The 27,494-nt window shown below is 43.4% G+C and overlaps 1 protein-coding gene across 9 annotated transcripts in view; it reads left to right on the forward strand.

Moving 5' to 3' along the window:
* The window catches only part of PHF20L1 (PHD finger protein 20 like 1), an 87,269-nt gene that overhangs the window by 52,669 nt on the left and 7,106 nt on the right, over positions 1-27,494 (forward strand). For all 9 annotated transcript variants that reach the window (XM_047843009.1, XM_047843008.1, XM_047843010.1 and 6 more), the window contains 4 exons: positions 12,416-12,580; positions 15,932-16,113; positions 17,108-17,207; positions 18,533-18,728. In XM_047843009.1, the coding sequence (XP_047698965.1) occupies positions 12,416-12,580; positions 15,932-16,113; positions 17,108-17,207; positions 18,533-18,728 (643 nt within the window). The remainder of the gene's footprint in view (positions 1-12,415; positions 12,581-15,931; positions 16,114-17,107; positions 17,208-18,532; positions 18,729-27,494) is intronic.

Below are 27,494 nucleotides of genomic sequence, written 5' to 3' on the forward strand. Positions count from 1 at the left end.
CTTCGGCTCAGGTCATGATCTCACGGTCCGTGAGTTCGAGCCCCGCGTCAGGCTCTGTGCTGGCAGCTCAGAGCCTGGAGCCTGCTTCAGATTCTGTGTCTCCCTCTCTCTCTGGCCCTCCCCCATTCTTGCTGTGTCTCTCTCTGTCTCAAAAATAAATAAACATTAAAAAAAAAAAAAAAAAAAAAAGAATGAGATAGTCTGGGGGGCTCCTGGGTGGCTCAGTCATTTAGGCGTCCGACTTCAGCTCAGGTCATGATCTCATGGTCGGTGGGCTCGAGCCCCCCGTTGGGCTCTGCGCTGACAGCTCAGAGCCTGAAGCCTGCTTCGGATTCGGTGTCTCCCTCTCTCTCTGCCCCTCCCCCACTCACACTCTGTCTCTCTCTGTCTCTTGAAAATAAATAAATGTTAAAAAAAAATTAAAAAAAAATAAAAGAATGAGATCATCTGGGATTTGAGTGGATACTAGAGCCAATGAAAAGGAGGGGGAGATTTGGAACCCACAGGGGAGAAGGCTGTGTGAGGACACAGGCAGCGATCGGAGTGATGCCATCCCAAGCCAGGGCACTCGAGCCACCAGACACCGCAAGAGGCAAGGAAGGATTTGCCCCTAGATACTTGTGAGGGAGAGGGCCCTGTTGACACCGAATTTTTGACTTCTGGCCTTCAGAACTATGACGGAATAAACTTCTGTTGTTCTGATCCACCAAGTTTGTGATAATTTGTTGGAGCAGCCCTAGGAAACTAATACAACTCCGAATTCATTTTAGATTATTTAAATAACTTGGCTCAAAATCAGAAGAGAACAGTATGGGAAAGCTCAGTTCTAGGCATTTCTCATTTGTGGACATAGATACAGAACTCATGAGCAAATGTTATGGAATTAAGTCCAGCAATGTATTAAAACCTATGACCACATAGGGTTGGAATGCACAGTTGGTTTGACATTAGAAAATCCATTGGTGAAATTCACCACAGTAACAGTTGAAGGACAACAAACATTACTGTCTTTCTATATGTAGAAAAACCATTTGATACATCCATGTGTCCTTACACTTAGCAAAAAAAGTTACGACTAGCTGATTATAAAACTTTATTTAGGGGCGCCTGGGTGGCGCAGTCGGTTAGGCGTCCGACTTCAGCCAGGTCACGATCTCGCGGTCCGTGAGTTCGAGCCCCGCGTCAGGCTCTGGGCTGATGGCTCGGAGCCTGGAGCCTGTTTCCGATTCTGTGTCTCCCTCTCTCTCTGCCCCTCCCCCGTTCATGCTCTGTCTCTCTCTGTCCCAAAAATAAATAAACGTTGAAAAAAAAAATTTATAAAACTTTATTTAGAAACATTAAAGAAGGACTAAATACATGGGAGATAATTCACGTTCATTGGTTAGTAGATTCAATATTGAGAAGATGTCACTTCATGCTAAATAAATTTACAGGTTCAGTGCTGATTTTAAAACTTAACAGTGGTAAAGAGCCTAAAATAAAATAGCCAATCTTGAAGAAGAATGAAGAGAAGAATTACCGTTTCACAATAGTTTAAGGCAGTGAGGCATTGGGAAAGAATAGACGTATTGATTAAGGACAGGCTAATCCAAAACATATACAAATATAAAACCTTGGTTTGTACAGAGCTGGCATTCTTAGATTAGATAAAGGGTGAGCTTTTCAGTAATTGGTATGAGAACATTTTTATTCCCTAAAAATGAAATTGGACTACTACTTAACACCGTACCCAGAAATCAGTTCCAGGATGATTAACGATGAAATGTGTGGAAGACAAAACTGTAAACCTTTGAAAGGCAGTATAGGAAAGCATCTCTATGATCTTTGAGTAGGGAAGGATTTCTAAACAAAAAGTGCTAATCTTAAAGAAAGTCAGTTGAAAATCTGACTAGACTGAGATTGGCGGGTTACACTTGAGAGGGGTCCAGCGACAACTAGATAAAGCAGAAGAAAGGATCCATGAACTCAAAGACAGAGCAGCAGAACTCATCCAGTCAGAGCAGCAAAAAGAAAAAATGAAAACAAGTTACAATAGATTAAGGGGCTATGGGACAACATCAAATGGACTAACCTTTACCTTATGGGGGTCCCAGAAGGTGAAAAGATAATTCATGCAAATGGAAATCAGAAGAAAGCTGGAGTAGTTATATTCCTATCAGACAAAATAGACTTGAAAACAGGCAGTAATAAGAGGCAAAGATAGGTGCCACATAGTGATAAAGGGGTCAGTCCAACAGAAGGATACGAAATTCATACATACTTATGCACCCTACATAGGAGCATCTAAATACAGAAGGCAACTATTGCCAGATCTAAAGGGAGAATGATAGTAGGGTATTTTTAACATTCCACTTCCATCAATGGATAGACCATCCAGACTGAAAATCAACAAGGAAACCACCTTAAATGACATGTTAGATCAGATGGACTTAACAGATATATTAGAACATTCTGTCCCAAAGGAGCAGATAACAAATTCTTCTCAAGTGAACGTGGAACATTTTCCAGGTTAGATTATATGTTAGGCCACAAAAGAAATCTTAATAAATTTAAGGGGATTTAAATCCTACCAAGCATCTTGTCTGATCACGATAAATAGTATGAAACTAGAAATTAATTAAATGGAGAAAACTGGGAACTTCACAAATATGTGGAGATTAAACTACATACTCCTGAACAATCAGGGAGTCAAAGAAGAAATCAAAAGAGAAATAAAATGCCTCAAGACAAACGAAAATGAAAATACGCCAAAATTTGTGAGCTATAGCAAAAACAATTAAATTTTTTTTTAATGTATGTTTATTTTTGAGAGAGAGAGCATGAGCAGGGGAGGGGCAGAGAGGGAGGGAGACACAGAATCTGAGGCAGGCTCCAAGCTGTCAGCATGGAGCCCGATGCGGGGCTTGAACTCATGAACCGTGAGATCATGACCTGAGCTGAAGTCTGACGCTTAGCCGACTGAGCCACCCAGGCACCCCACAAAAACAGTAGTAAGACAGGAGTTCCTAGGGATAGATGCTTACTTCAAGAAACAAGAAAAGTCTCAACCTAACTATTCATCTCAAGGAAATAGAAATAGCAGAAGAAACAAAGCCCAAATGTAGTAGAAGAGAGGAAATAATAAAGATTAGAGCAGAAATCAATGAAATAGAGACTAAAAAGACAGCAGACAAAATCAGCAAAACTAAGATACTGGTACTTTGAAAAAGCGGACAAAATTGATAAGCCTTTAACTAGATTTACCAGGAAAAGAGCAGAATCAAATAAATAGAATGGAACAGGAGATGTTACAACTGATGTCATGTAAAAACGTCATTTTAAAGATTTGTCAGGCACTATTGTGAGCAATTATATGCCAACACATTGGACCACTTGGAAGAAATGGATAAATTCCTAGAATCATACTAACTACCAGCACTAAATAAAATGAAATAGAAAATCTCAATCGACCGATTACTAGTAAGGAGATTGAATCGTAATCAAAAACCTCCCAACAGAGAGAAGTCCAGGCCTCACTGGTGAATTCTACCAGGTATTAAAAGAAGAATTAACACGAGACTCTTCTCTCAAAGTCTTGCAAACTCTTCCAAAACACAGAAGAGGAGGAAACTCTTTCAGACTTGTTTTGTGAGGCCAGCATTACCCTGGTGGTACCAAAAGCAGATAAGGACACTTTAAGAAAATTACAGGCCAGTATCCCTGAGGAACACTAATGCAGAAATCATCAACAAAACGTTACCAAACCAAACTCAGTAATCTACTAAGTGGATCAGACACCATGATCAAGTGGGATTTATTCTAAGGATGCAAAAATGGTTCAACATCTGCAAATAAGTCGGTGTGATATGCTACATTTACCAAATAAAGGATAAAAATCATATCATCTCAATAGATGAGGAAAAAGCATTTGACAATATTCAGTATTTATTTATGATAAAAATGCCCAACAAAGCAGTACTATATGTAGAAAACTCTAAAGACTCCCATCAAAAAACTATTAGAACTAATGAGCAAATTTAGCAGATTTGCAGGATACAAATCAATATACAAAAATCTTGCATTTCTGTACGATAACAACAAACCACCTGAAAGAGAAATGAAGAAAACAATCTTATTTACAACTGTATCAAAAAGAATAAAGTACTTAGAAAGAAACTTAACCAAGGAAGTGAAAGACCTGTGTATTTAAAAAAAACAACAGCAACAAAAGTATGAGATGTTAATGAAAGAAATTGAAGAAGATGCAAGTAAATGGAAAGATATTCTGTGCTTGTGACCTAGAAGAATCAGTATTGTTAAAATACCCATACTACCCCAAACAATGCACAGATTCATTGCAATCCCTATCAACATTCCAAGGGCATTTTTCAGAGAAGTGGAATAAATAATCCTAACGTTTGTGTGGAACCACAAAAAAAGCCGAATAGCCAAAGCAACCTTTGAGAAAGAACAAAGCTGGGGGCATTGCACTCTGACTTCAAACTGTACTACAAAGCTACAGTAAATAAAACAGCATGTAGCATAAAAACATACACCTAAATTAATGGAAGATATATAGCCCAGAGGTAAAATCTCACATATATGGTCAACTTATGACCGTGGAGTCAAGAATATACAATAGGGAAAGGGCAGTTTCTTCAATAAGTAGCACTGGGAATACCGGACAGCTACATGCATGAAAATGAAACTTGACCACTATCTTCTACCAAACACAAAAATTAACTGAAGGTGGATTAAAGATGTGAACATAAGCCTTGAGACCATAAAACTCCTAGAAGAAAACATAGGTGGTAATCTCCTTGCCATAGGTCTTGGTGATGAGTTCTTAAATCTGCTACCAAAAGCAAAAGCAACAAAAGCAAACGTAACTGAGCAAAAATAACATCCTGCTAAAAAGCTTCTTCACTGCAAAGGAAACCGTCAACAAAATGAAAAGGCAGCCTACTGAATAGGAGAAAATATTTGTAAATCATACGTCTATTAAGGGGCTCATATCCGCAATATATAGAAAACTCGTACAACTCAATAGCAGAAATACAATTCAATTAAAAAAAATGGGCAGTAGATCTAAACAGACATTTTTCCAAAGACATACAGATACATAGATGGCCAAAAAAGGTGCATGAAAAGATGCTCAACATCGTTAATCGTAACAAAGATGCAAATCAAAACCACAATGAGATATCACCTCACACCTGTTAGAATGGCTGTTGTCAAAAGACAAAACACAAGCAAACAAAAAAAACCAAGTGTTAGTTTGAATGTGGAGAGAAGGGAACTCTTGTGTACTATTGGTGGGAATGTAAATTGGTGCAGCCACTGTGGAAAACAGTATGGAGGTTCATCAAAACATTAAAAATAGAATTACCGTGTCTAGCAATTCTACCATGGGCTCTTTGTCCAAAGAAAACAAAAGCACTAACTTGGAGAGAGATTTGCACCCCCAGATTCATTGTAGCATTATTCACAATAGCGAAGATATGGAAACAACCTAAGTGTCCATTGATGGATGAATGGTTAAAGAAATTGTGGTGTATACACACACACACAAGTCAGTCCTTAGGAAAAGAAGGAAATCTTGCCTTTTGATTTTTTTTTTTTTTTCAACGTTTTATTTATTTTTGGGACAGAGAGAGACAGAGCATGAACGGGCAAGGGGCAGAGAGAGAGGGAGACACAGAATCGGAAACAGGCTCCAGGCTCCGAGCCATCAGCCCAGAGTCTGACGCGGGGCTCGAACTCACGGACCGCGAGATCGTGACCTGGCTGAAGTCGGACGCTTAACGACTGCGCCACCCAGGCGCCCCGGAAATCTTGCCTTTTGTAAGAACGTGATGGACGTTGAGGGCTCATGCTACATGAAGTAAGTCAGAGAAAGGCAAATACCACATCCTCTCATTTGTATGTGGAATCTTAAAAAACAAAAAACCAAAAAGGAACAGCATATAGATATGGAGAACAGATTATTGGTTGTCAAAAGCAGGGGACGGGGATGGGGAAATGGGTGGGGATATCAAAAGATAAAGGGAAAAAAAATTAAAAGAAATTCCCTTACAGAGAACAAAAGGAAAACCTTAAATAGAGTGAAAAGACAACACAAGCCGTGAGAAAATACTGCACCACCTCTATACCTGACACAGGATTCGAATCTATTTTCAAACTTACAAGTGAAAAATCGAAAAATATCCAGTGTGAATATGGGCAAAGATGTTAGTAGGTACTTCACAGAATTGAAAATCTTAAAATGATAACATGAATATGTAACATGATGCCCAATCTTATGAGAAGCTGGGTTCGTGTAATTTTGAGAACCCAGTGGACTCTCTTTCCCAGCTGCTAGACAGGCGAAAATTACAAGGTGGGCGTGTCAGATGTCGCTGAAGCAGTGGAGACCACCGTCCAACCCCTGTGGAAAACGGTCGGCCGTCGGCAGGTTGTGCCTGCCACGTACCTACAGTGCCTCACTAAGCTCACGGGACCCATCAGGAGGCATTTACAAGAATGTCCATATCTGCACTGGCATCGGCCCAGGTGTCCATCAGAAGTCACACATCCATTCCTTGGAATCCATATCACTTCATAAGTAAACGAATTATATCCACAGGAATCCCAGGAACAAAATGAGCTAAAAATCAAGTCATTGAAGAAGAAGACGTGTGATATTTTATTTACGGAAAGATCAAAAAGTTGTAACATGAAACTGTGATAGAGATGCAAAATAGAGCATATGGTAGCAAGAAGTAGCAGAAGCATAAAGAAAAGCAAGAGCATGGGAAACTTTCCAATGGTGTTGTATGGAAACCAATTTGACAATAAATTTCACATTTAAAAAAAAAAAGAAAAGAAAAGCAAGAGAATGGTGAGCAGAAGTTCAGGACCTTGGTAATCTCTGGGGTGGGGAAGGGAATTCATCAATTCAAATCGGAAAATGGTACCAACGGGAACTTCAGAAGTGATGATAATATTCTCTTAAACTACATGATGGGCACCCAAGTATTTTGTGTTATTGATATGCTTTATGTCCTACCTGGGTTTTTTTCATATTTATGAAACACTTTTTTTTTTTCATTTTTATTTATTTTTGAGAGACAGAGCACAAGTGGGGAGGGTCAGAGAGAGAAGGAGACAGAATCCAAAGCAGGCTCCAGGCTCCGAGCTGTAAGCACAGAGCCCGACACGGGGCTCGAACTCACAAACCGTGAGATCATGACCTGAGCCGAAGTTGGACATTTAACTGACTGAGCCACCCAGGCGCCCCTATGAAACACTTTTAGAAACCAGTTTTAAAAACTGTAAAGCCAACTGGGAAATTTCAGAGTGACTCATTGATGGTAAATTCTTCAGACTTTTAACTCTGTGAAGTTTCTGCATTCTCTATCTCTAAAGCTGCCAGAGTAAATACGAAGCCATAGGATCAAACAGAATTGAAAAGCTTTTTGAAACCACTTTCCAGAGAGTGTCTCGAACATGTCCGGGCCTTCCTGTGCCTACACTGCCCCTTGTCCCTTCTCCCCTCACCCCACCCCTTCACGTAGAGCTCTGTGGGGCCTAGCCTCCAGAGAACCTTAAAGTCAGGAAATTCTGGCACTTCAGAAACAAAAACCAGTAAGCACAAACCCGTTTGATTCAGGATTACCCTCCCGGGAGGATGAATCCTAATGTAGGCATGAGACAAGCTTCAGACTGCAGGTAAAATGGCCAGGGGAACTCCCAAGTGACCAGAGGCTGTGGAGATTTGGTGGCCTTAGGTACTGCTGTGGGACAGGAAGTGCCCAGGGCCGGAAGGGCCGGCTGTTCAAGTCCCTGTGTGCCATGTCAGCAACAGGTCTGTTCCAGGACTCACTGGCAGACACACAATCTTAATATGCTAGCCTCCCGAGAAAGTGGGGGAAAGATAACAGGGAGGGGCTGGCAGGGAACAAGTGAGGAGTGGGCCTCCCTTGGCTATGCAGTGAGAGAGCATTTATGAGGATGCAGGGAGTGGTGGTCTGGAGGAAAGGAGGCTGATCAGGATTAGTCAGACTTGGAGAAAAAATTGGACATTTGCACCACTGAGTCGTGTTCCGCTAGCCCTAGTTTTAAAGAGCCATTAAAAAGTAATCTTGGAAAACACGTTAATATATTTTTATTTTTTAATTAAAAAGAAAAGAACTTTATTTTTTTTTACATATTAAAATTGGACCGATAGGGGCACCTGGGTGGCTCAGTCGGTTAAGCGTCCGACTTCGGCTCAGGTCATGATCTCGTGGTCTGTGAGTTCGAGCCCCACGTCGAGCCCCGCGTCGGGCTCTGTGCTGACAGCTCGGAGCCTGCTTCGGATTCTGTGTCTCCCTCTCTCTCTGCCCCTCCCCCACTTGTGCTATGTCTGTCTCTATCAAAAATAAATAAGTGCATAAAAAAAATTTTTTAATAAGTAAAATCAGACCTATGAATGAAAATCTTAACTTTGTAGATGGAATCCTGGCAAATACTTAAAGATGCACAGAAGCTGTGCTCTTTATGCACTTTATACTCAGCAGGTGCAGTGCTGGATAATCACCGGCATCCTTGCAATTGATGATCACTTTGACAGTTTATTCTGGGCTATTTATATTCATCTTGGATGTGACACTCCTCTCCACATCAAATTAGGAGGGTAGTCTTTAAGCTGGAAATGGGGGGTTTTAAATAATTTTAAAGACATCTTAATTTTAAAACATTCACATTATTTTTCCGGGGCACCTGGATGGCCCAGTCAGTAGAGCATGTGACTCTTGATCTCAGGGTCATGGGGGGAGTTCGAGCCCCACTTTGGGCACGGAGCCAACTTCAAAAACAGAAACATTATTCCTACTTGAGGTTCCTAATACGATACGTATTTTAATCTACAGTTACTACCACCAGGGAGTTTTGAAAATTCATCCTTAACACTGAGTGTTATTTTGCATATCCTGCCGGTGCTTATTATGTAGATGATACAAGCAGTTCACATTCGGTGCTTTGTTTCCTCTTCACATCGACTAACTCTAAATTTAGTGGGGCCTCTTCTCCCCATCTTATAAACTGTGAGCCGAGACAGAGCGTCGCCCAAGCCCACGTGGCTAGTAAGCGGTGAAAGGCAGATTCAAACCCAGGCCGTGTGGCTTCGTTCTCAAGTTGGACTTTAACCATCATGCTCTGTTGTCACGCTGCTTCCTGTGCCTTCGACAGTGTTTGGCAGGTGGCGCGGCCTTCCCTCTAGCAAGCGTTGGCTGGTCTTCGCTGGCGTAGTAAGTTCTCTCGGTTGTCCGTATGAGCAGCCACCGTGTTGGGATTTAAGAGTGACGTCTTTGCCAGTTTTTACCTTTGGCACTTTGAGCCACAGTCGCTTCATCTCTTTGTCATATATCTGTAAGTATGAGAGAACCGAAGGCACACAGAGAGTGAAAAGAACGAGAGTGAGAAGTGCCAGGAGAGTCCAGAACACTACGTAGAGAAAGCCAAGACTCCCTCCCGGGAGCTTATAAGCAAGCCTGTCAGTAGAGACAGAGGGATAAGAAGCTTGCGCGGCTCTCTACTGGGAAGGTAGCAGTGACACAAAGTAAGTTCTGTGTATAGTGTAGAGAAGCCCCGGTGGTCGAGGAAGGGGCTTTATGTGGAGGACTACAGCTGATCTGACCTTGAAGCCAGAGGTAGCCTTTAGTCACGGTAACCCGTGGGGACTAGATGCAAGGTGCAGGTGTGGTGTAGACTGCCGAGTTTTGTTTAGCTGCTAATCCCACGCGGAGGGATGGTATGTCAGCGTGCCTTCTTTTTAACACCAAGTTGAGATTTCTCCCGTTATTTTTTCACTCCGGTGTAGAGAGTAGACTCTGCTTCCACTTTTACTTGGCTGAGAGGACACTAGGGTCGGTAAAAGGGCAGCTTTCAAAGGCGAGCGTTGGGTTCAGTTCCTCGCCGTGACATCGATAGCTCACGTGACCTTTGGCGAGTTATGTTAACGCTATAAACGTCAGTTTCCTCGCTTCGGAAATGGTAATAACGGTGCCTGCCGTGTGGTTTCATTTTTAGGATTCAGTAAGGTAATCGTTGTAAAGTACTTAACACAGTGCCAGCTGGCATTCAGCAGACGGCCTTTTCGCGCCTGTGTCTGAGTCATGGCATTGGGTAAGCCGTGTAGAGTCGGCGGGAGGCCGTGAGAGAGGTACAGGAACACCGCGCCGCTCCGAGACCGCTTTGCAGTCTGACAGCGGTATCCGGGAGTGTCCCCACTCCTGACCTGCTGGGGGTGAGGCCCAGGCGTCAGCTTTAACAAGCTTTCCAGTTTGTGTATACGGTAAATGTCGAAGTCCCCTGGTAACACTTTTTGGTTGAACGTAAGGCTCGGTAGTCAGAGTCAGGTTCGAAGGCTGGCTTTGCCGCGGAGAGAGATGTACTCTTCGGCAGTTTAATTTACGTAACCTTTTCTGCCTCTGCTCTTCCGCTTGCAAAATGGCACCAAGCCTGCTTAGCTCCCTTGTCGGATGGCTGTGAGGACTGAGACATTTAATATACCCGAAGCACTTGGAATCATGTTTGGCACACCAGGGTGCCCAAAGAATGCGGCTGTGCTGTAGTATTTATGGTGACCGCTCTATTACTGTCCGACTGCTGCTGTCACGGAAGTCTATGTATCGGTGACATAAAACAACACGAATTTATTAAAGTTCTCTGAAGGTCAGAAGTCCATAATGGGCCTGGGGGGAGCTACATTCCTTTCGGGAGGCTCTCGGGGAGAAGCCATTTACTTGCCCTTCCCAGATTCCCGGGGGCTGCTGCATGTGTTGGCTCATGCCCCCCTACCATCTTCAAAGCCAGCAACGGGCCACTCAAGTCTTTCTCACTTCACGTCGCTGCGACACTGACTCTTCTGCCTTTCTCTTGCACCTCAGGGACTCTTCTGACTGCATCGGGCCCACTCCGATGATCCGGGGTAATCTCCCTATTTTGAGGTCTGATAAGCAGCCTCAATTCCCCTTTGCTCCAGAGCCCCGCACACTCACAGGTTGTGGGGATTAGGACGTGGACGTCTCGGGGGACAATTATTTTGCTGACCACAACCACCAACGTCACTTGGATGCACACAGTGCACACCAGCACTGGTGCTGCCCTTCTCCTGGAGCTTGCTTTCCTACCCTCGACCTTTCCTCCACCTCTTCCGCTCTGTTCTCCCTCTGTTTAGTCCCTAACCTGCCTCCGGTGACCTTTGCCTCACTCATACTCAGTTGAGGAAGTAGCAGCCACCAGATGAGAACTTGCTCATCTGACCCACAACTGTGCATTTAGCTGCTTGTATCCATTTTCTCCTCCTTTGCCTCTACTAAGAGGGAGGCAGTGTCTGTCTTCAGTTCTTAAAATCCTGGCACTCGTCACCCTGCCTCTCCTCATTTTTAGATTTTTGAGACAGTGTATAGGGTCTCCCATCTTTAAAAAGCCCTCCTCGGAACCCACATTCCTTCTCTGGTTCCTCCACCTCTCTCTTACTCGTCAGCCCCGTCTCCGAACCCTGCTTTCACACTTGGCAGTCAAAGCAGAAGCCTGGAGATCACCCTCTGACCCTGTGTCAACCCCTCCCCTGCAGTCCCCGGATCCCAGCATCTGCCTGTCCGACTCCACGCCCTCCTCCTTCCTCCCCTGCCGGGCCCTGGTGCCTCCGCCCGTGCCTCCCTGCGCCGTCTCTCACTGCACAGCTCCAGTGGGATTTCAGAGCCAGAACCGGACTTGTGTCACGCCCTTTTTGCTGCATTTCGGGCAGAACGCAAAACGAAAAACATGTTTAACCTGACCTGCTCCCGCCACTCTAGCCTCGTTTCTCCCTCCCCCCTTCACTGCGAGGCAGCCACAGTCTCACAGGTTGTCACTTGTCAGACGTGCCAGGTGGTCGTCTGCCTCAGAACCTCCTTGTCTGCAGGACTCACGCTAAGTTGAGGAAGACAGGACTGGCATTAATTTCATTCAGAGGTTTTCTGCTGAAAAATTTATCAATGGATTGAATTGTCAGTGTAATAATTGACATGCTATCTACTAGGAGCACCTCTTTACAAATTGTAAAAAAAAAAAAAAAGTCGATTTTCCATCTTGCACCTCTTACTACAGACCATAGCCTTGATTATAATGGAGAGAAACTGTAGACATAATCCTTTTTCACTTCTGGACCGGTTAACAAGACTTTATTGGTACCAGCCAGAACACGGTGCTCCCTGGTATGCAAATACTGCCCGGGGTGTATTTCCCAGGTGTTCTTGCCAAACCCGGTTTGTCAGATATACAGTGATCTGGCCGTTCCCGGGTAAGGAGAGAAAGAGGTGACATGGTTATCTTGTGTCTTGTAAAACATGGCTCTCTCGTTATTTTTATAGTGATTCTTCTTGATTACCTGACACTTTATTAATATTTCTTTATGTATCTTATGTTGCAGACTATTCAGACTATGAAGACAGTTCTCTAGAATTTCTGGAAAGGTGCTCTTCTCCACTAACTCGATCTTCTGGGAGTTCTCTGGCTCTGCGAAGCATGTTTACGGAGAAAAATACAACATATCAGTACCCAAGGGCAATTTTGTCAGTTGATCTTAGTGGTGAAAGTATGTGTAACTATGTAATGCTTAAAACAAGTCTTAAGATCCTTAAATGTGGAACTGAGATAACAACATACTTTATTAAGGGCTTATGTGAGCAGGGCACGCCGTTTCAAAAGTTCTTCCATAAACTGATAAGAAAATCTCAGCATTAGAAATTTGAACTACTTTTTAAAATCCTGTAAAGTAAAATTGGCTTCTGTAATTAATTGAAGGGCAGATGGTAAAGAAACTCTTAGTGTCCACCGTGTACTGGTCATAGGTATTTGCACACACATACTGGGAATCTGCCGGGTTTCCCCGAAAGCCCGGTCCTGACCACGGGGTTGTTATCTTACCTTCCAGTGCTCTCAGCAGTCCAAGGGGAGCCTCTCCCGCTGGAGACCCTGACGGCAGTGGCTTGAGGACGACAGTCAGGGAACGAAGGATAAGGGACAGGGTCTTCGTCTTGGGATGGTTGTGGCTGAGCTCACTTCCTGTCTTTTCCTTTCTGCTGAGGGCCCAGCGTGGTTGGTGCCGTGCTTCCTTTTGCACTGCTGCCTCCTGCTTAACTTCCAGGCCTGACTGCTGTCGAGCCCACTACGGAGAGTAGCATCTTCTCCCTTTTCTCCTAAAATAGGCGCCCAGCACTTTAGAGATGTATAGTCTTAAAATATGGGCGGGGGTGGGGGGGACAGAGGATTAGGAAAAAGACCTCCCTCTGTTTCTAACAAACACAAGTCCCCTGTCCCTTTTTGGGCCAGTGGCTCTTAAACCCAGGTGTACGTGATCATTGTTGCTGCGATGCCTTCCGAACCCCGATACAGAGACCTGTTGAGGAGCATGAGGGAGATTTCTGGAAGGGCAGATGCGGTTTTTGGCAAGATACAGTTTCTGAGTGATTCTTTGGGGCAGGGTGGCAGGGGTTGAAAGTCACCTAAGAGCACCCCAGTTTGAGCCGTGGGGGCCTGAGTGTCCTCCTTATACACAGAGCGCTGGCTGGAGAATGGCGATTATGTCCGGGCGGGCTGTGTTGCCGGAACTAGATGCTCGAGAGGGGAGGGAAAGGGTGTCGTGGGCGCGTGCTGTCGGTTCTGCTGTGTCTTCTGCCCCCTGTGTGGCTGAGCACTGACCTGTGAGAAAGAACGGACGTGGCGGGGTGCGGGTCTTCGGCCAGGGGTTCTCAAACGTTAGCGTGCATCAGAACCACCTGGAGAGCTTGTGAAAAACACTTTTCTGGGCCTCACCCTCAGAATTTCTGATGTCAGGTGAGTTCCCGGGTGATGCTGATCTGGAATCCACACTCGGAGAATATGTCTGGGAAGATAGCGATAGATCAAGGGGTAGCAGTTGGAAGAGAATGGTGTTCTGTGGCCACTCAGTTGGAGCTGTTGTCCAGATGCTATTTTAGTGCGAGAGGGAACTTTGCTTTTGTAACTTTGAACCCTTGGACCCATTTACTCTGCCCTTAGAATTCAGCCAAACGTATGTTTGATGCTTGGGAATTATTCAAACTAGGTTTTCTGGCCATTATGTTCAGTTTACATTCGAACATCATAAAACCTGTGATTTTGGCCATGAAAGCATGTGTGAGATACACACTAATTCCTTTCAGTGATAATAGTTTTAAATTTATTTATTCTGCTACGATTGCCATCCATATCAGGCCACCTACATGCTGCAACAGTGTTTGTTTATTCATGTCCTAGTCTGCCATTTTGAAACATGAACTTGCATTCAGGAAGGCCTGAGAGAAAATACTGATTTTGGGTTTATGCTAGCAAGATTATGAATGAACGAAATCTCCTCTTTAGGTTCTTAAAACTACTCATTATTATTAGGATTTTATAATGCATGATTGACTTACTCCTTCTTGAAAATTTTCCTGTATTTCTCGACCATTATTTCTACTGACTTCTCTGAGATGTCCTAAGACCCTAAAAAAGACATTTTTCTATAGAACATTAACTTTTTGTAAATCAAAAACAAAACATTCAAAAACAGAGTCAGGGAAAAAATAAGATTACAAGCTGATAAGAGAAACACTAAGTCATGAAATATTTAAGTTATAAACAACATGATTTTTTTTTCTTAGTTCAAATTGGCCAACTTCTTTCTGGTCTGATTAAAGAGAATTTTCTCTTTATATAGACTATATAGACCCCCCCCCCCCCTTTGCTCCTCCAGAAGCTGGAGTGGCTTTACCAGTATAGACCAGCCTCCACTGTAAGAACTAGATGTGGAGCACTCAGTAGTGCAAAGCCCTTGCTCTCCCAGCCTGTTGATGCCGCCCAGAAGGAGGTGAGCAGTGGGCAGGGGAAGCAGCGGGCAGACCGAGACCAGAGGCTGGGACACTGGGGCACAAGGAACTACCTGTCGCTGCAGTGCTCAGCTGATCAGCCCCCAGGTGCGACTCGCGATGACTCAGCTCCCTCATATCTCCATCCACACTCCTGCAAGATCTCTAGTGTCCGTCCTCATTTTCCCCCCTTGGTTATAAATATTTCCTTGTGTGTGCCTCAGTTGTTTTTGTTTTTTCTCAATAGCCTGAGCAAAATTGTGGTCTTTGACATCAATGCTGGCACAAATACAAACCTAAAACTGGGCGTTTGAGTCAAATTCTATGTAGTGGTCCTCTATATAATCTAGTTTCTAGAATAATACTTACTTTAAAAGATTTTTATCAAAGTGAAATTTTAAAACTTTGCAAATTCCTTAGGGAACTCAAGATCCCAGCTTAAGAAATACTGGGGAAGTCGTTAAGAACGCAGGCTTTGGAGTCAGGTAGTCCTGGTATGCAGTTGGCTTCACCATTAGCTGGCTATACTCCTGGAGCAAGTAATAGATCTTGTGTTTGGAGTGTTTAGTAGAGTATCTGGTGCATATTAAGTGCAGTGGTGGTTGATGATCCTGATCCTGTTAAGAACAGTAGCATTGATATCGGACTCCAGGCAGTCTCCTTCCCTTCACTGAAATGCCCACGTCTGTGGTACAGATAACGAAACCCGTTCTCTTTATAACCCGTGGTTCTTGGGAGGATCAAAAGGACTAACGTTTGTGAGAGCGTTTGAGAACTATGCGTATTTAAGTTATCAATATCAACCTTGGCCATAAACTCTATCAGCACCAAGGCTAGGGGATCCTCTGCAAGTTACTTGTAATAGTGTATACGAGAAGACGCAAAGTCAGTCATAATTACCTTGGCCTCAAAAATCCTTTGTTTCTTTGTTTAGGGACAAGTGCTCTATTCTCATTTGTCTGCCCTTCCCTTCTAAATATTTAATAGCTTACAGTCACTTCCTTTAGCTCCTTTCTATCTGGAAAAGTGACACAAATATGGAAAAATACTTGCTGAGTTTACTTTTGTGTATGTTCTAGACTTATCGGATGTGGAATTCCTAGACGATTCTTCAACAGAGAGTTTACTTCTAAGTGGGGATGAGTACAATCAGGACTTCGATTCCACCAATTTTGAGGAATCTCAGGATGAAGATGATGCTCTTAATGAGATCGTGCGATGTATCTGCGAAATGGATGAGGAGAACGGCTTCATGATCCAGGTAACCCGTCTTCCCTGCCCTCCGGAGCCATTAACTTCAGGTGCTCAGCAAGTACAACCAGGGCTTCCGTGTTGGTCACTAACTGTCCTGTTGAAGACAGAGGTTTTCAACTTATCACAGCGTTTCAAGTCCCAGTAGTACTGGTGGGGAAATCTCTTCATCAAAGGAGTAGACGGCTGTCTCACCTGAGAGAGCTAGTGTTGAGTTTGAGGTCTTCAGGCTGAAATTCTGGAAGCCAGTCTTTGAAGCCATTAAGATGACGAGCATCCATCCACGTTGAAGGGTAGAGCGTAGCAGCCCTTCTCTTCCTGGCCTGCGTCCCTGTTTAATAACATTGTGTCGTCACCTTCCCAGCCCCTCAACCTGCAGATCTGGAAATAAACGTGTCCACTCTTCTCAAAGTTTGTTGCGAGGATGAAGCGTTACCAACCACTGGTGTCTCCCTGTAGAAAGGGTATCTTTCTAGGAACAGGGAAAAGCATAACCCCATGTTCTGTGATGACATTTAGAAGATTTGGAAATGATGGTCATAGGAATGAAGAAAGTAATCTTTTTTCTACCCCTTTTCAAAGGTTTTCTCAAATAAGGGAACTACAAATTTATAGCATCACCATACCGGTTGAAGTCACTGCTACAGGCACTCCTACGAACTTGCCTTTTAAAAAAAGCGCACTCTAATAGGCTATTTTTAAGAGTTTTAAGGATGTAACTGCCTAAAAATTAGTGGGAAATAAATGAGAGAACTAGTTTTATGATTGTGTGTGTGGTTTAAGTAATATGTCAAGGTACGTTCTAATAGCTGTGGCGGGGGAAGTTCGTGAAGCATTTGAGTGTTTCAGAAATAAAATGCATCCTGAATCCGCGTCCGCGTCGTCGCGTGGACGAGACTCGCAGTGCGGGGGGGCGGGGCAAGAGCCTCATGGCGGGGAGGGGGCGTGGCTTCCTCGCTGGGGAGCAGCCCAGTGACCGCAGGCGCCCCTGTGTTTTCTCGCAGTGCGAAGAGTGTCTGTGCTGGCAGCACAGCGTGTGCATGGGGCTCCTGGAGGAGAGCATCCCCGAGCAGTACGTCTGCTACATCTGCAGGGACCCTCCCGGTAAGCCTGAGCCCCGTGTGGGGGGCTGGACGCCCAAAGATCTGGGTCCCAGCCAGTGGTGTGCCGGCCGCAGGAGACACCGCTACTTGGCCGGGCCGGTTGCACTCTGCTTCTGCGTCGGCGTCTTTAAATATTTTTCGCTCTCTGTTACAGTTTTATTTTCCATGTTAATGACCTAGGCCAAAACATTCGCCTCATTTCCCACCACCTTTCCGGGGCAGAGTTAGGACTTTCTCCGGGAGAATTCACCCCTTCGTGTGTCCCTGTGTATTGATTTCTAGATAGGTTCCTGTGTGACTGTTTGAGTGGAACTGTATTCGAGTGTGCACTCCTCATGACGTGGCTTGAAGAAAGTTCCTGAACATGCTGCGTATCCAACTAATTTTGGGTGGATGGGATCTCCCGTTGGGTCCCTTTATCTTGCCGAGGAGGCAGCCGGGGCTCAGAGGGTTGGCTGCGTGCCGTGTGCACAGACCTGAGATGGAAACCGGTGCCCTTCGCCTCCCTCTCCAGCACCTTCTTCCATCTAGAGGCTCTTTGAGTAGGAAGGTTTTGCATATTATGTGCACATTCAGCTGCCCAGGCAGAAAATAACTAGGTATTCTCAAATAAAAGCCTACCGAATTGTTCTCTTGTCTATCTTTAAAACAAAAACAAAAACAAAAGTAACATTAAGAAGCTGGAGAATGATTCAGAGCTATATGAATGTAGACATCAGTTTACTCATTCAGCAGCATTTATTGGATGCCTTCTCTTTGCCAAATGCTGGTAAGAGGTAAGAGGATTGATTCTAAGCAAGCCTTCCACTGTCTCATAGTACAGTGGGGGTCACAGACACATAAGCAACTAGCTTAATAGGTTACAGTTAGTATTGATGGTGAAAATACAAGATTCTACAGGGCCCTGTGAGATCTTGGAAAGGGGTTCGAACATCCACTTAAGCAAGTCTCTGTATTTCATCCAGTTCAAAACAAATGTGAGTGAGAAACAGGCACCCCATCTAGTTTCTCTCCAGCCCTCTCCACCTTTCTGGAAGACAGATGACAGATATGTAAAAAATGGGAAGCAGTACACTCAGGGTTCTTTGCAGGTGTCCTCAGCCCCTGACCACACCCCTAATGGACCGTGTTCTTAGCGGGCGGAAAATCTGAAAGTGCGGGGAAGCATCACAGCGCCAGCTCCTCAGAACACTGTCTTGCTCTTTCGAATTTGCTCTTAGCACTAGAGCTCACCTTGCTTTCTGAATGATGTCAGTGGGGTGACAGTGGAAGGGGAATCTGAGTAAGTGGGATCCTTTGTCATTTGAATGTCCCCTTCATCTGCAGGTCAGAGGTGGAGCGCAAAATACCGCTATGATAAGGATTGGTTGGATAACGGGAGAATGTGCGGGTTATCATTTTTGAAGGAAAATTATTCTCATCTCAATGCCAAAAAGATAGTTTCCACACACCACCTGCTTGCTGACGTCTATGGAGTCACGGAAGTCCTGCACGGGCTACAGCTGAAGATTGGAATTCTGAAGTAAGTGAGGAGAGCTGGGGGTCATAGGCGGCATGTATCCTAATCCAGAGTAGTCGTCAGCCTCTGGAAGGTTCAGATTAGCAGCTTGGAAGACAGAAGAGATATTTGAATACATTTTGTCTTTAAAAAAAGGAAAGATGAATAACTTTTTGGATGAATAGCTGTCTTGTGCCTGTTGTCGTGGAATAAACAAACATGGTTGAAAGTAAATACTGCATCAGTGTTTCAACACGTGATAGTCCCTGCCCCACTGTTCTGTGTGCTCGCCACATGCACAAAATGAAATGCAGTTGCTTGGCGAACCCTATATTTCATGTCCTCCTTCAGGAATGGTGTCAGGATGAAGTAGGTTTAATAGTATAGTTTTTAATTACTTTAGGGTTGACTTTGGAGGGAACAGGTCATATAATCCATCCCTGTGCTGTGCACCGAAGGTGTTTTAGTCATCGCAGACAATTTTCTCTTAAAACAGCCCCCAAACCTGAGCCTCCTTAAGTAACAACAGGGTGTTCTCGAAGTCCTTGTTTTCAGTTCTTCCTAATTCCTGGCTAGAGTCCTTCTTTAAAAAAAATATTTTATATAAAAACAGGACGATTCCCTGGTTCTTCACAAGATTTTCTTCATTTCGACTCCACTTGCCTGGACCAGAAACTTGTCCTTTCCCCTTCTTCTATCCCCGTCCAGGTTTCACCTCAACTTTGTGCGTCAAGGGCACTTGGCCATTGTAATTGCTTAACACGGTTCAGTGCGTTCCTGTGTCTCTTCATACTCCCAGCCCAGGCTGTTCTGTTCACATGCATGATTGTCACACTTCTGAGTTCCCCGCGGCTCTGGTCTCGCACTCTTTGAGTTCATCCTTCTTACTCTTGCCACTGTGAGCTTAGTAAAAGATGAATATGAGCTTGTCTTTGAGCTTCGTACCCCACCGTGCCTTCCCGGGGCCCAGCGGAAGAAGTCTGAGCTCTCCGGCACGCTCTCTGAGTCCTTCCCTGGGACCGTTCAGTTTTGTTGCCAAGTCTTTCCTCCCCCAGTGGTTTTCCCCAAACATCGCAGCTCTACCAGACCATAATCCCTGGATGAAGCCCGCTGTTCCATAGGTACGGCCCTTCCACGCCCACACCCAGCACAGCCTTCAGCCATCTTTCTGGCAGATGCCTTTTCGAGATACCTGCCCGGCCAGGGCTGATCACACCCTCTTGGCAAGCTGCCTGCACCCTGGTGTCGGCGTGTGCTTCGGTGCACTTTGTTCCCCATGTTTGTCTCCTCTTACTAAACAGGAGTTCCTTTAAGGGGGGGCTTGGGCCTCATTTCATCCTGGTACTTAGTGTGGGGCTAAGTCCTCAGTGATTGTTCTGTGAATGTGATTTGCTTCTGTTGTATGTCATGAATCCGAATGTGGATTTCTTTATAAAAAGGCCATGCAAATGCTAAAACTCAAGGGAAGAATGAACTTATTAAACTAATAAAGCTTTTGTTTAAAAGCCCAGTTGTAGGGGCACCTGGCGGGCTCAGTTATAAGAGCACATGACTCCTTTTCTTTTTTCTTTTATTTATTTTTATTTCTACTTATATTTAATGTTACTAGGTAATCTGCATTTAACTTTTTTATGATTGTGAAAATGTACACACACACATAATAGTGCAGTGAACCTCCATATACTCATAACTTAACTTCAACAATAATCGTATCTTGCCACAGATTCATCTATTTTTGTCCTTTGCTGAAGTATTTCATTTCATTTTATTATTTCTTTTTTTTTTCCTTGTCTCAGGTTTTTTGTTTTTTGGTTTTTTTTTAAATAATTTATTGTCAAGTTAGCTAACATACAGTGTAGTTTTGGCTTCAGGAGTAGATTCCTGTGAATCATCACTTACATACAACATCCAGTGCTCATCCCAACAGGTGTCCTCCTCAGTGCCCATCTCCTATTTTCCTTGCCCCCCACAGCCTCCCCCCCATCAACCCTCAGTTTGTTCTCTGCATTTAAGAGCCTCTTATCATTTGCCTCCCTCTCTGTTTATAACTTATTTTTCCTTCCCTTCCCCCATGGTCTTCTGTTAAGTTTCTCAATTTTCACATAGGAGTGAAAACACGCTGTCTTTTTCTGACTTATTTCACTTAGCATAATACCCTCCATTTCCATCCATATTGTTGAAAATGGCAAGATTTCATTCTTTCTCATTGCTGAGTAGTATTCCTGTGTGTGTGTGTGTGTGTGTGTGTGTGTGTGTGTGTGTGTGTGTGTGTGTATCACATCTTCTTTATCCATTCATCAGTTGATGGACATTTGAGCTCTTCCCATAATTTGGCTGTTGTTGATAGTGCTGCTATAAACATTGGGGTACATGTGCTCCTACAAATCAGCATTTTTGTATCTTTCGGATGAATACCTACTAGTGCAATTGCTGGGTTGTAGGATAGTTCTATGTTTAATTTTTTGAGAAACCTCCATACTGTTTTCCAGTAACAGTGCACGAGGATTCCCCTTTCTCCACATCCTTGCCAGCATCTGTTGTTTCCTGAGTCGTTAATTTTAGCCACTCTGACCAGTGTGAGGTAGTATCTCAATGTGGTTTTGATTTGTATTTTCCTGATGATGAGTGATGTTGAGCCTCTTTTCATGTGTCTGTTGGCCATGTGGATGTGTTCCTTGGAAAAGTGATTATTCATGTCTTCTGTCCATTTCTTCACTGGATTGTTTTTCGGGTGTTGAGTTTGGTAAGTTCTTTATAGATTTTTGATATGTCATTTGCGAATATCTTCTCCCATTCTGTCAGTTGCCTTTTAGCTTTGTTGATTGTTTCCTTTGCTGTGCAGAAGATTTTTATCTTGATCAGGTCCCAATAGTTCATTTTTGCTTTTATTTCTCTTGCCTTCAGAGATGTGTCAAGTAAGAAGTTGCTGTGGCTGAGGTTAAAGAGGTTGTTGCTTGTTTTCTCCTCTAGGGTTTTGATGGTTTCCTGTCTTACATTTAGGTCTTTTATCCATTTTGAGTTTATTTTTGTGTATGGTGTAAGAAAGTGGCCCAGATTCATTCTTCTGCATGTTGCTGTCCAGTTCTCCCAGCACCATTTGCCAAAGAGACCGTCTTTATTCCATTGGATACTGTTTCCTGCTTTGTCGAAGGTTAGTTGGCCATACATGTGTGGGTCCATTTCTGTGTTCTCTATTCCACTGATTTATGGGTCTGCCATGGGTCTATGGTGTATGGTATTTGTGCCAATACCATACTGTCTTGATGATTACAGCCTTGTAGTAGAGGCTAACGTCCGGGATTGTGATGCCTCCAGCTTTGGTTTTCTTTTTCAATATTACTTGGGCTATTCGGGATCTTTTCTGGTTCCATTCAAATTTTAGGACTGTTTGTTCTAGCTCTGTGAAGAATTCTGGTGTTATTTTGATAGGGATTGCACTGAATGCATAGATTGCTTTGGGTAGTATTGACATTTTTACAATATTTATTCTTCCAGTCCCTGAGCATGGAATGTTTTTCCATTTCTTTGTCTTCTTCAGTTTCTTTCATAAGCTTTCTATTGTTTTCAGCATACAGATCTTTTACCTCTTTGGTTAGGTTTATTTTTAGGTATTTTATGGTTCTTGGTACAATTGTAAGTGGGATTGATTCCTTGATATCTCTTTCTGTTGCTTTATTGTGTATAGAAATGCAGCTGATTTCTATACATTGACTTAATATCCTGCAACTTTGCTGAATTCATGTATCAGTTCTAGCAGATTTTTGGTGGAGTCTTTCGGGTTTTCCATGTAGAGTATCATGTTGTCTGTGAAAAGTGAAAGTTTGACTTCTTCTTTGCCAATTTCGATGCCTTTATTTCATTTTGTTATCTGATTGCTGAGGCTAGGACTTCCAACACTGTGGTGAGAGTGGAAATCCGTGTCGTGTTCCTGATCTCAGGGGGAAAGCTCTCAGTTTTTCCCCATTGAGGATGATATTAGCTGTGGGCCTTTCATATATGTCTTTTATGATGTTAAGGTATGTTCCTTCTGTCTCAACTTTCTTGAGGGTTTTTATTAAGACAGGATGCTGTATTTTGTCAAATGCTTTTTCTGCATCTATTGACAGGATCATATGATTCTTATCCTTTCTTCTCTTAATGGGATGTATCACATTGATTTGTGAATATTAAGTCAGCCCTGCAGATCAAGAATGAACCCCACTTGATCATGGTGAATAATTCTTTTAATATACTGTTGAATTTGATTTACTAGTATCTTATTGAGAATTTTTGCATCCATGTTCATCAGGGATATTGGCCTGTAATTCTCCTTTTTACTGGGATTTTTGTCTGGTTTGGGAATCAAGGTAATGTTGGCTTCATAGAATGAGTCTGGGAGCTTTCCTCCCGTGTCTATTTTTCTGGAACAGCTTGAGAAGAATAGGTATGAACTCTGCTTTAAATGTCTGGTAGAATTCCCCTTGGAAGCCATTTGGGCCAGGGCTCTTATTCGTTGGGAGATTTTTGATAACCGTTTCAATTTCTTCGCTGGTTATGGGGTCTGTTCAAATTTCCTATTTCTTCCCATTTGAGTTTTGGTAGTGTGTGGGTATCTAGGAATTTGTCCATGTCTTCCAGATTGTCCAGTTTGTGGGCATACAATTTTTCATAGTATTCTCTCATAATTGTTTGTATTCTTGTGGTGTTCATTGTGATCTCTCCTCTTTTCATTCGTGATTCTATCTATTTGGGTTCTCTCTCTTCTTAGAAGTCTGGCTAGGGGTTTATCGATTTTGTTTATTCTTTCAAAAAACCAGCTCTTAGATTCATGGATCTGTTCTATTTTTTTTTTTTTTTTTTTGGATTCTATTTTGTTTATTTCTGTTCTAATCTTTATTATTTCTCTTCTTCTGCTGGCTTTGGGCTTTCTTTGCTGCTCTGTTTCTAGTTCCTTTTGGTGTGAGGTTAGGTTCTGCATTTGGGATCTTTCTTGCTTTTTGAGATAGGCCTGGTTTGCAATGTATTTTCCTCCTAGGACTGCCTTTGCTACATCCCAAAGGGTTTGGACTGTCATGTTTTCATTTTCATTTGCTTCCATATATTTTTAAATTTTTTTTCAATTTCCCAGTTGACCCATTCATTCTTTAGTAGGATGTTCTTTAATCTCCATGCATTTTTCTTGTGGTTGGTTGCAAGTTTCGTTGCGTTGTGATCTGAAAATATGCATGGTATGATCTCAATCCTTTTATATTTGTTGAGGGCTGTTTTGTGACCTAGGCTGTCACATGATCTGTTTTAGACCATGTTTCATGTGCACTTGAGAAGAATGTGTATTCTGCTGCTTTTGGATGAAAAGTTCTAAATATGTCTGTTAAGACAATCTGGTCCAGTATATCGTTCAAGGCCGTTGTTTCCTTATTGATTTTCTGTCTGTATGATCTGTCCATTGTTATAAATGGAGTATTAAAGTCACCTACAATTACAGTATTATTATCAATAAGTTAGCTGTTGTTTGTAATTAATTGTTTTATATATTTAAGTGCTTCATATATTTATTTACAATTGTTTATAATTGTTGGGTCTTCTTGATGGATAGACCCCTTAATTATGATATAATGTCCTTCTTCATCTCCTGTTAGTCTTTGGTTTAAAATCTAATTTGTCTGATATAAGTATGGCTACTCCAGCTTTCTTTTGACTTCCAGTAGCATGATAGGTGGTTCTCCATCCCCTCACTTTCAATCTGCCTGTGTCCTCAGGTCTAAAATGGGTCTCTTGTAGACAGCATATAGATGGATCTTGGTTTTTTATCTATTCTGATACCCTAGGTCTTCTGATTGGGGCATTTAGTCCATTTACTTTCAGAGTGACTATTGAAAGATACGGATTTAGTGTCGTGTTATCTGTAGGTTTTGTGCTTGTGGTGATGTCTGTGGTCCTTTGTAGTCTTTGCTGCTTTCCACTCACAGAGTTCCCCCGTAGGATCTCCTGCAGTGCTGGTTTAGTGGTGATGAACTCCTTCAGTTTTTGTTTGGGAAAGCCTTTATCTCTCCTATCCTCAATGACAGCCTTGCTGGATAAAGGATTTTTGGCTGCATATTTTTCCTATTCAGCACATTGAATATTTCCTGCCACTCCCTTCTGGCCTGCCACGTTTCCATGGACCAGTCTGCTACTACTCTTATGTGTCTGCCCTTAGAGATTAAGTCCCGTTTGTCCCTAGCCACTTTCAGAATTTTTGTCTTTGTATTTTGGCGGTTTCACTATGATATGTCATGGTGTTGACATGTTTTTGTTGATTTTGAAGGCAGTTCTCTGTGCCTCCTGGACTTGGATGTCTGCTTCCTTCCCCAGATTAGGGAAGTTCTCAGCTATAGCTTGTTCAGATAAACCTTATTATGAGGTTTATTATGTTTCATTGAATCACTTAGGTCTCTAATTCTCCCCTTGTGGTCTAGTCATTTCCTGTCCCTCCTTCTCTCAGTTTTATCATTTTCCATTTTTTTATCTTCTATTCTGCCCTCTGCTTCTTCCATCCTTGTTGTCACTGCATCTAGTTTATTTTGCATCTCATTTATAGCGTTTCTTAATTCGTTGTGAGTCTTTCTTAGGTCCTTGATCTCCGCAGCTAGAGATTCTCTGCTGTCTTCTATGCTTTTTGCAAGCCCAGCTATTAGTCTTAATGACTATTGTTCTAAATCCATGTTCAGATACATTTTTTATATCTGTTTTGAGCAGTTCTCTGGTTGTTATTTCTTCCTGGAATTTCTTTTGAGGAGAATTCTTCTGTTTTGTCATTTTGGCTAGTTTTCTTTTATGTGTTTTAATAGCTTGTTATGTGTCCGATACCTGCGAGCACTGCTATGTTAAAAAGGGGTCATATACTGTCCAGGGCCTGGCCCCTCAGGAGGTGTTTTTGGAATGTCTTGCATGCTCCCTGTTGTTGTGACTCTGGTTGCGTTATCTCCCTACTCGTAGTGGTGGTTTGGACCTACCACCAGCTGTGCTTTGATTTGTTTCTTGAAGTAACCCAGGAAAAAAATGGAAAAAGGTGGAGGAGGGACTGGAAGAAGCCTTATCCCATACAAAGAGAGAGATGACAGAGGTGGAAAAAAAAGACCAGGCAGAGAATCAAAGAAACTATAAGGCTTAATCCAGAGAGAGAGAGGAAAATAAAGAAGGGGTTACAGAAAAGGTGTAAAAAGAATAGAGTAAAATGCCTGATTAAACAGACAACCCGAACAGAGAAAGAAACATAAAGAAACACACACACACACACACACACACACACACACACACACACACACACACACATATGCACACACACACGCACACACATTCAAAATAAGAATTGACCAAAAATCAAATCAGAAAATGCAAAACTGTAGGACAGTTGGGTGTCGCTGCCTGGGACTGGCGGCTGTGCTGGTCTGGAGGAGGGTCCGTCTGGTTTGGTCAGTGTCAGTCTCTCGTAGATACGCAGTTACCGGGCACAGAGGGGTGAGGTCCCCCCTCCACTGCGGGGCCGCTGTCCTGTTTCCTGAAACTCCACCTTGTTGGTGATGGGGAGAAAAATGGCAACACCCCAGTCTATCCTCCCTCTACGGGGTGTCCCAAACCACACTATTCAGGCTGTCCTCTCAGTGCTGCGCAGGCATGGGTAGCCGGTTTGTCCTGCTCCACAGTCTCTCGTGCCTCCCAGGTGCTTGGCTGAGATTAAAATCCTGATGTCTTAAAGGATCCCGCTCTACGTGGCCTGGTTCTCCAGAACCATAGCGCCACTCCCCTAGTCGACAATGGGCCTCTGGCTGGCGCCTGCGGGGTCTTTTGTCCTGACCCTGTATACCCTCTTCCCACAGTACTCAAGGGAGGGGACTGCTCTCTCCCAGTGTGCCCCCATATCATTACAGAACCCCGGGGCCAGCTCCTTTTCCCTCTAGGGGCACGCACACGGTGGGCTCGGGTCCGGACCACGTCATGCAACCCTGAAAACTCTGATCTTCATTCCTGAGGCTGTGGTTTTCATTCTGTCTGTGGTCCAGAGAGGTTTTTCTCTTGTCCAAACACAACCCCACTCTTCCACAGCCTCTCTTTCTCTTCCTTTTGTTTCTCCATCAAAGGGGTTCCCTTTTCTCCATGCCTACGCCACATGTTTTATCTCTCCCAATTTTCAAACACCCACCTCTGTCCTGCCAAGCTGTCTCCCGACACCCGGGAAGATGTTTCTGTCACTCTGCAGCCTGGGTTCCTGGAATTCCAAGTGTTCTGACCTCAATACTGCTGTGTTTGAGGGATGAGAGAAATTCCAATTCCTCTACTTCTCCACCATCTTGACTCTCCTTTGTTCAGTGTATTTGCATGTGCACACAAGCCAGGGAAGGGGCAGAGAGAGAGAGAGCAAGAAAGGGAGAGAGAATCTCAAGCAGGCTCCACGCCGTTAGCACTGAGCCAGATGCGGGACTCCAACCCACGAACTATGAGATCATGACCTGAGCTGAAACCAAGAGTTGTACACTCAACGACTGAGCCACCCAGGTTCCCCGAAGAGCATGCGACTCTTGATCTCAGGGTTGTGAGTTCGAGCCCCATGTTGGGTGTAGGGATTACTTAAAAAAAAAAAAAAAGTAAACTTAAAAGATGAAAGCCTGGTTGTCCTTGATAGGAATTTGAATTTCAATGCATTCATTCTTTCAATAAGGGTTTAAACTGGACCAATTTGGCCTCATGTCTGTGGCCTCTCTTTATGTTAATATTTCTAATGTAGAAATTGTTGTCATTAGCTATTTATTGAAAGTCTGAAAATAAAGTCTA

Source organism: Prionailurus viverrinus, chromosome F2 (genome assembly GCF_022837055.1).
Source record: "Prionailurus viverrinus isolate Anna chromosome F2, UM_Priviv_1.0, whole genome shotgun sequence".
In the NCBI taxonomy this organism is placed as follows: Eukaryota; Metazoa; Chordata; class Mammalia; order Carnivora; family Felidae; genus Prionailurus; species Prionailurus viverrinus.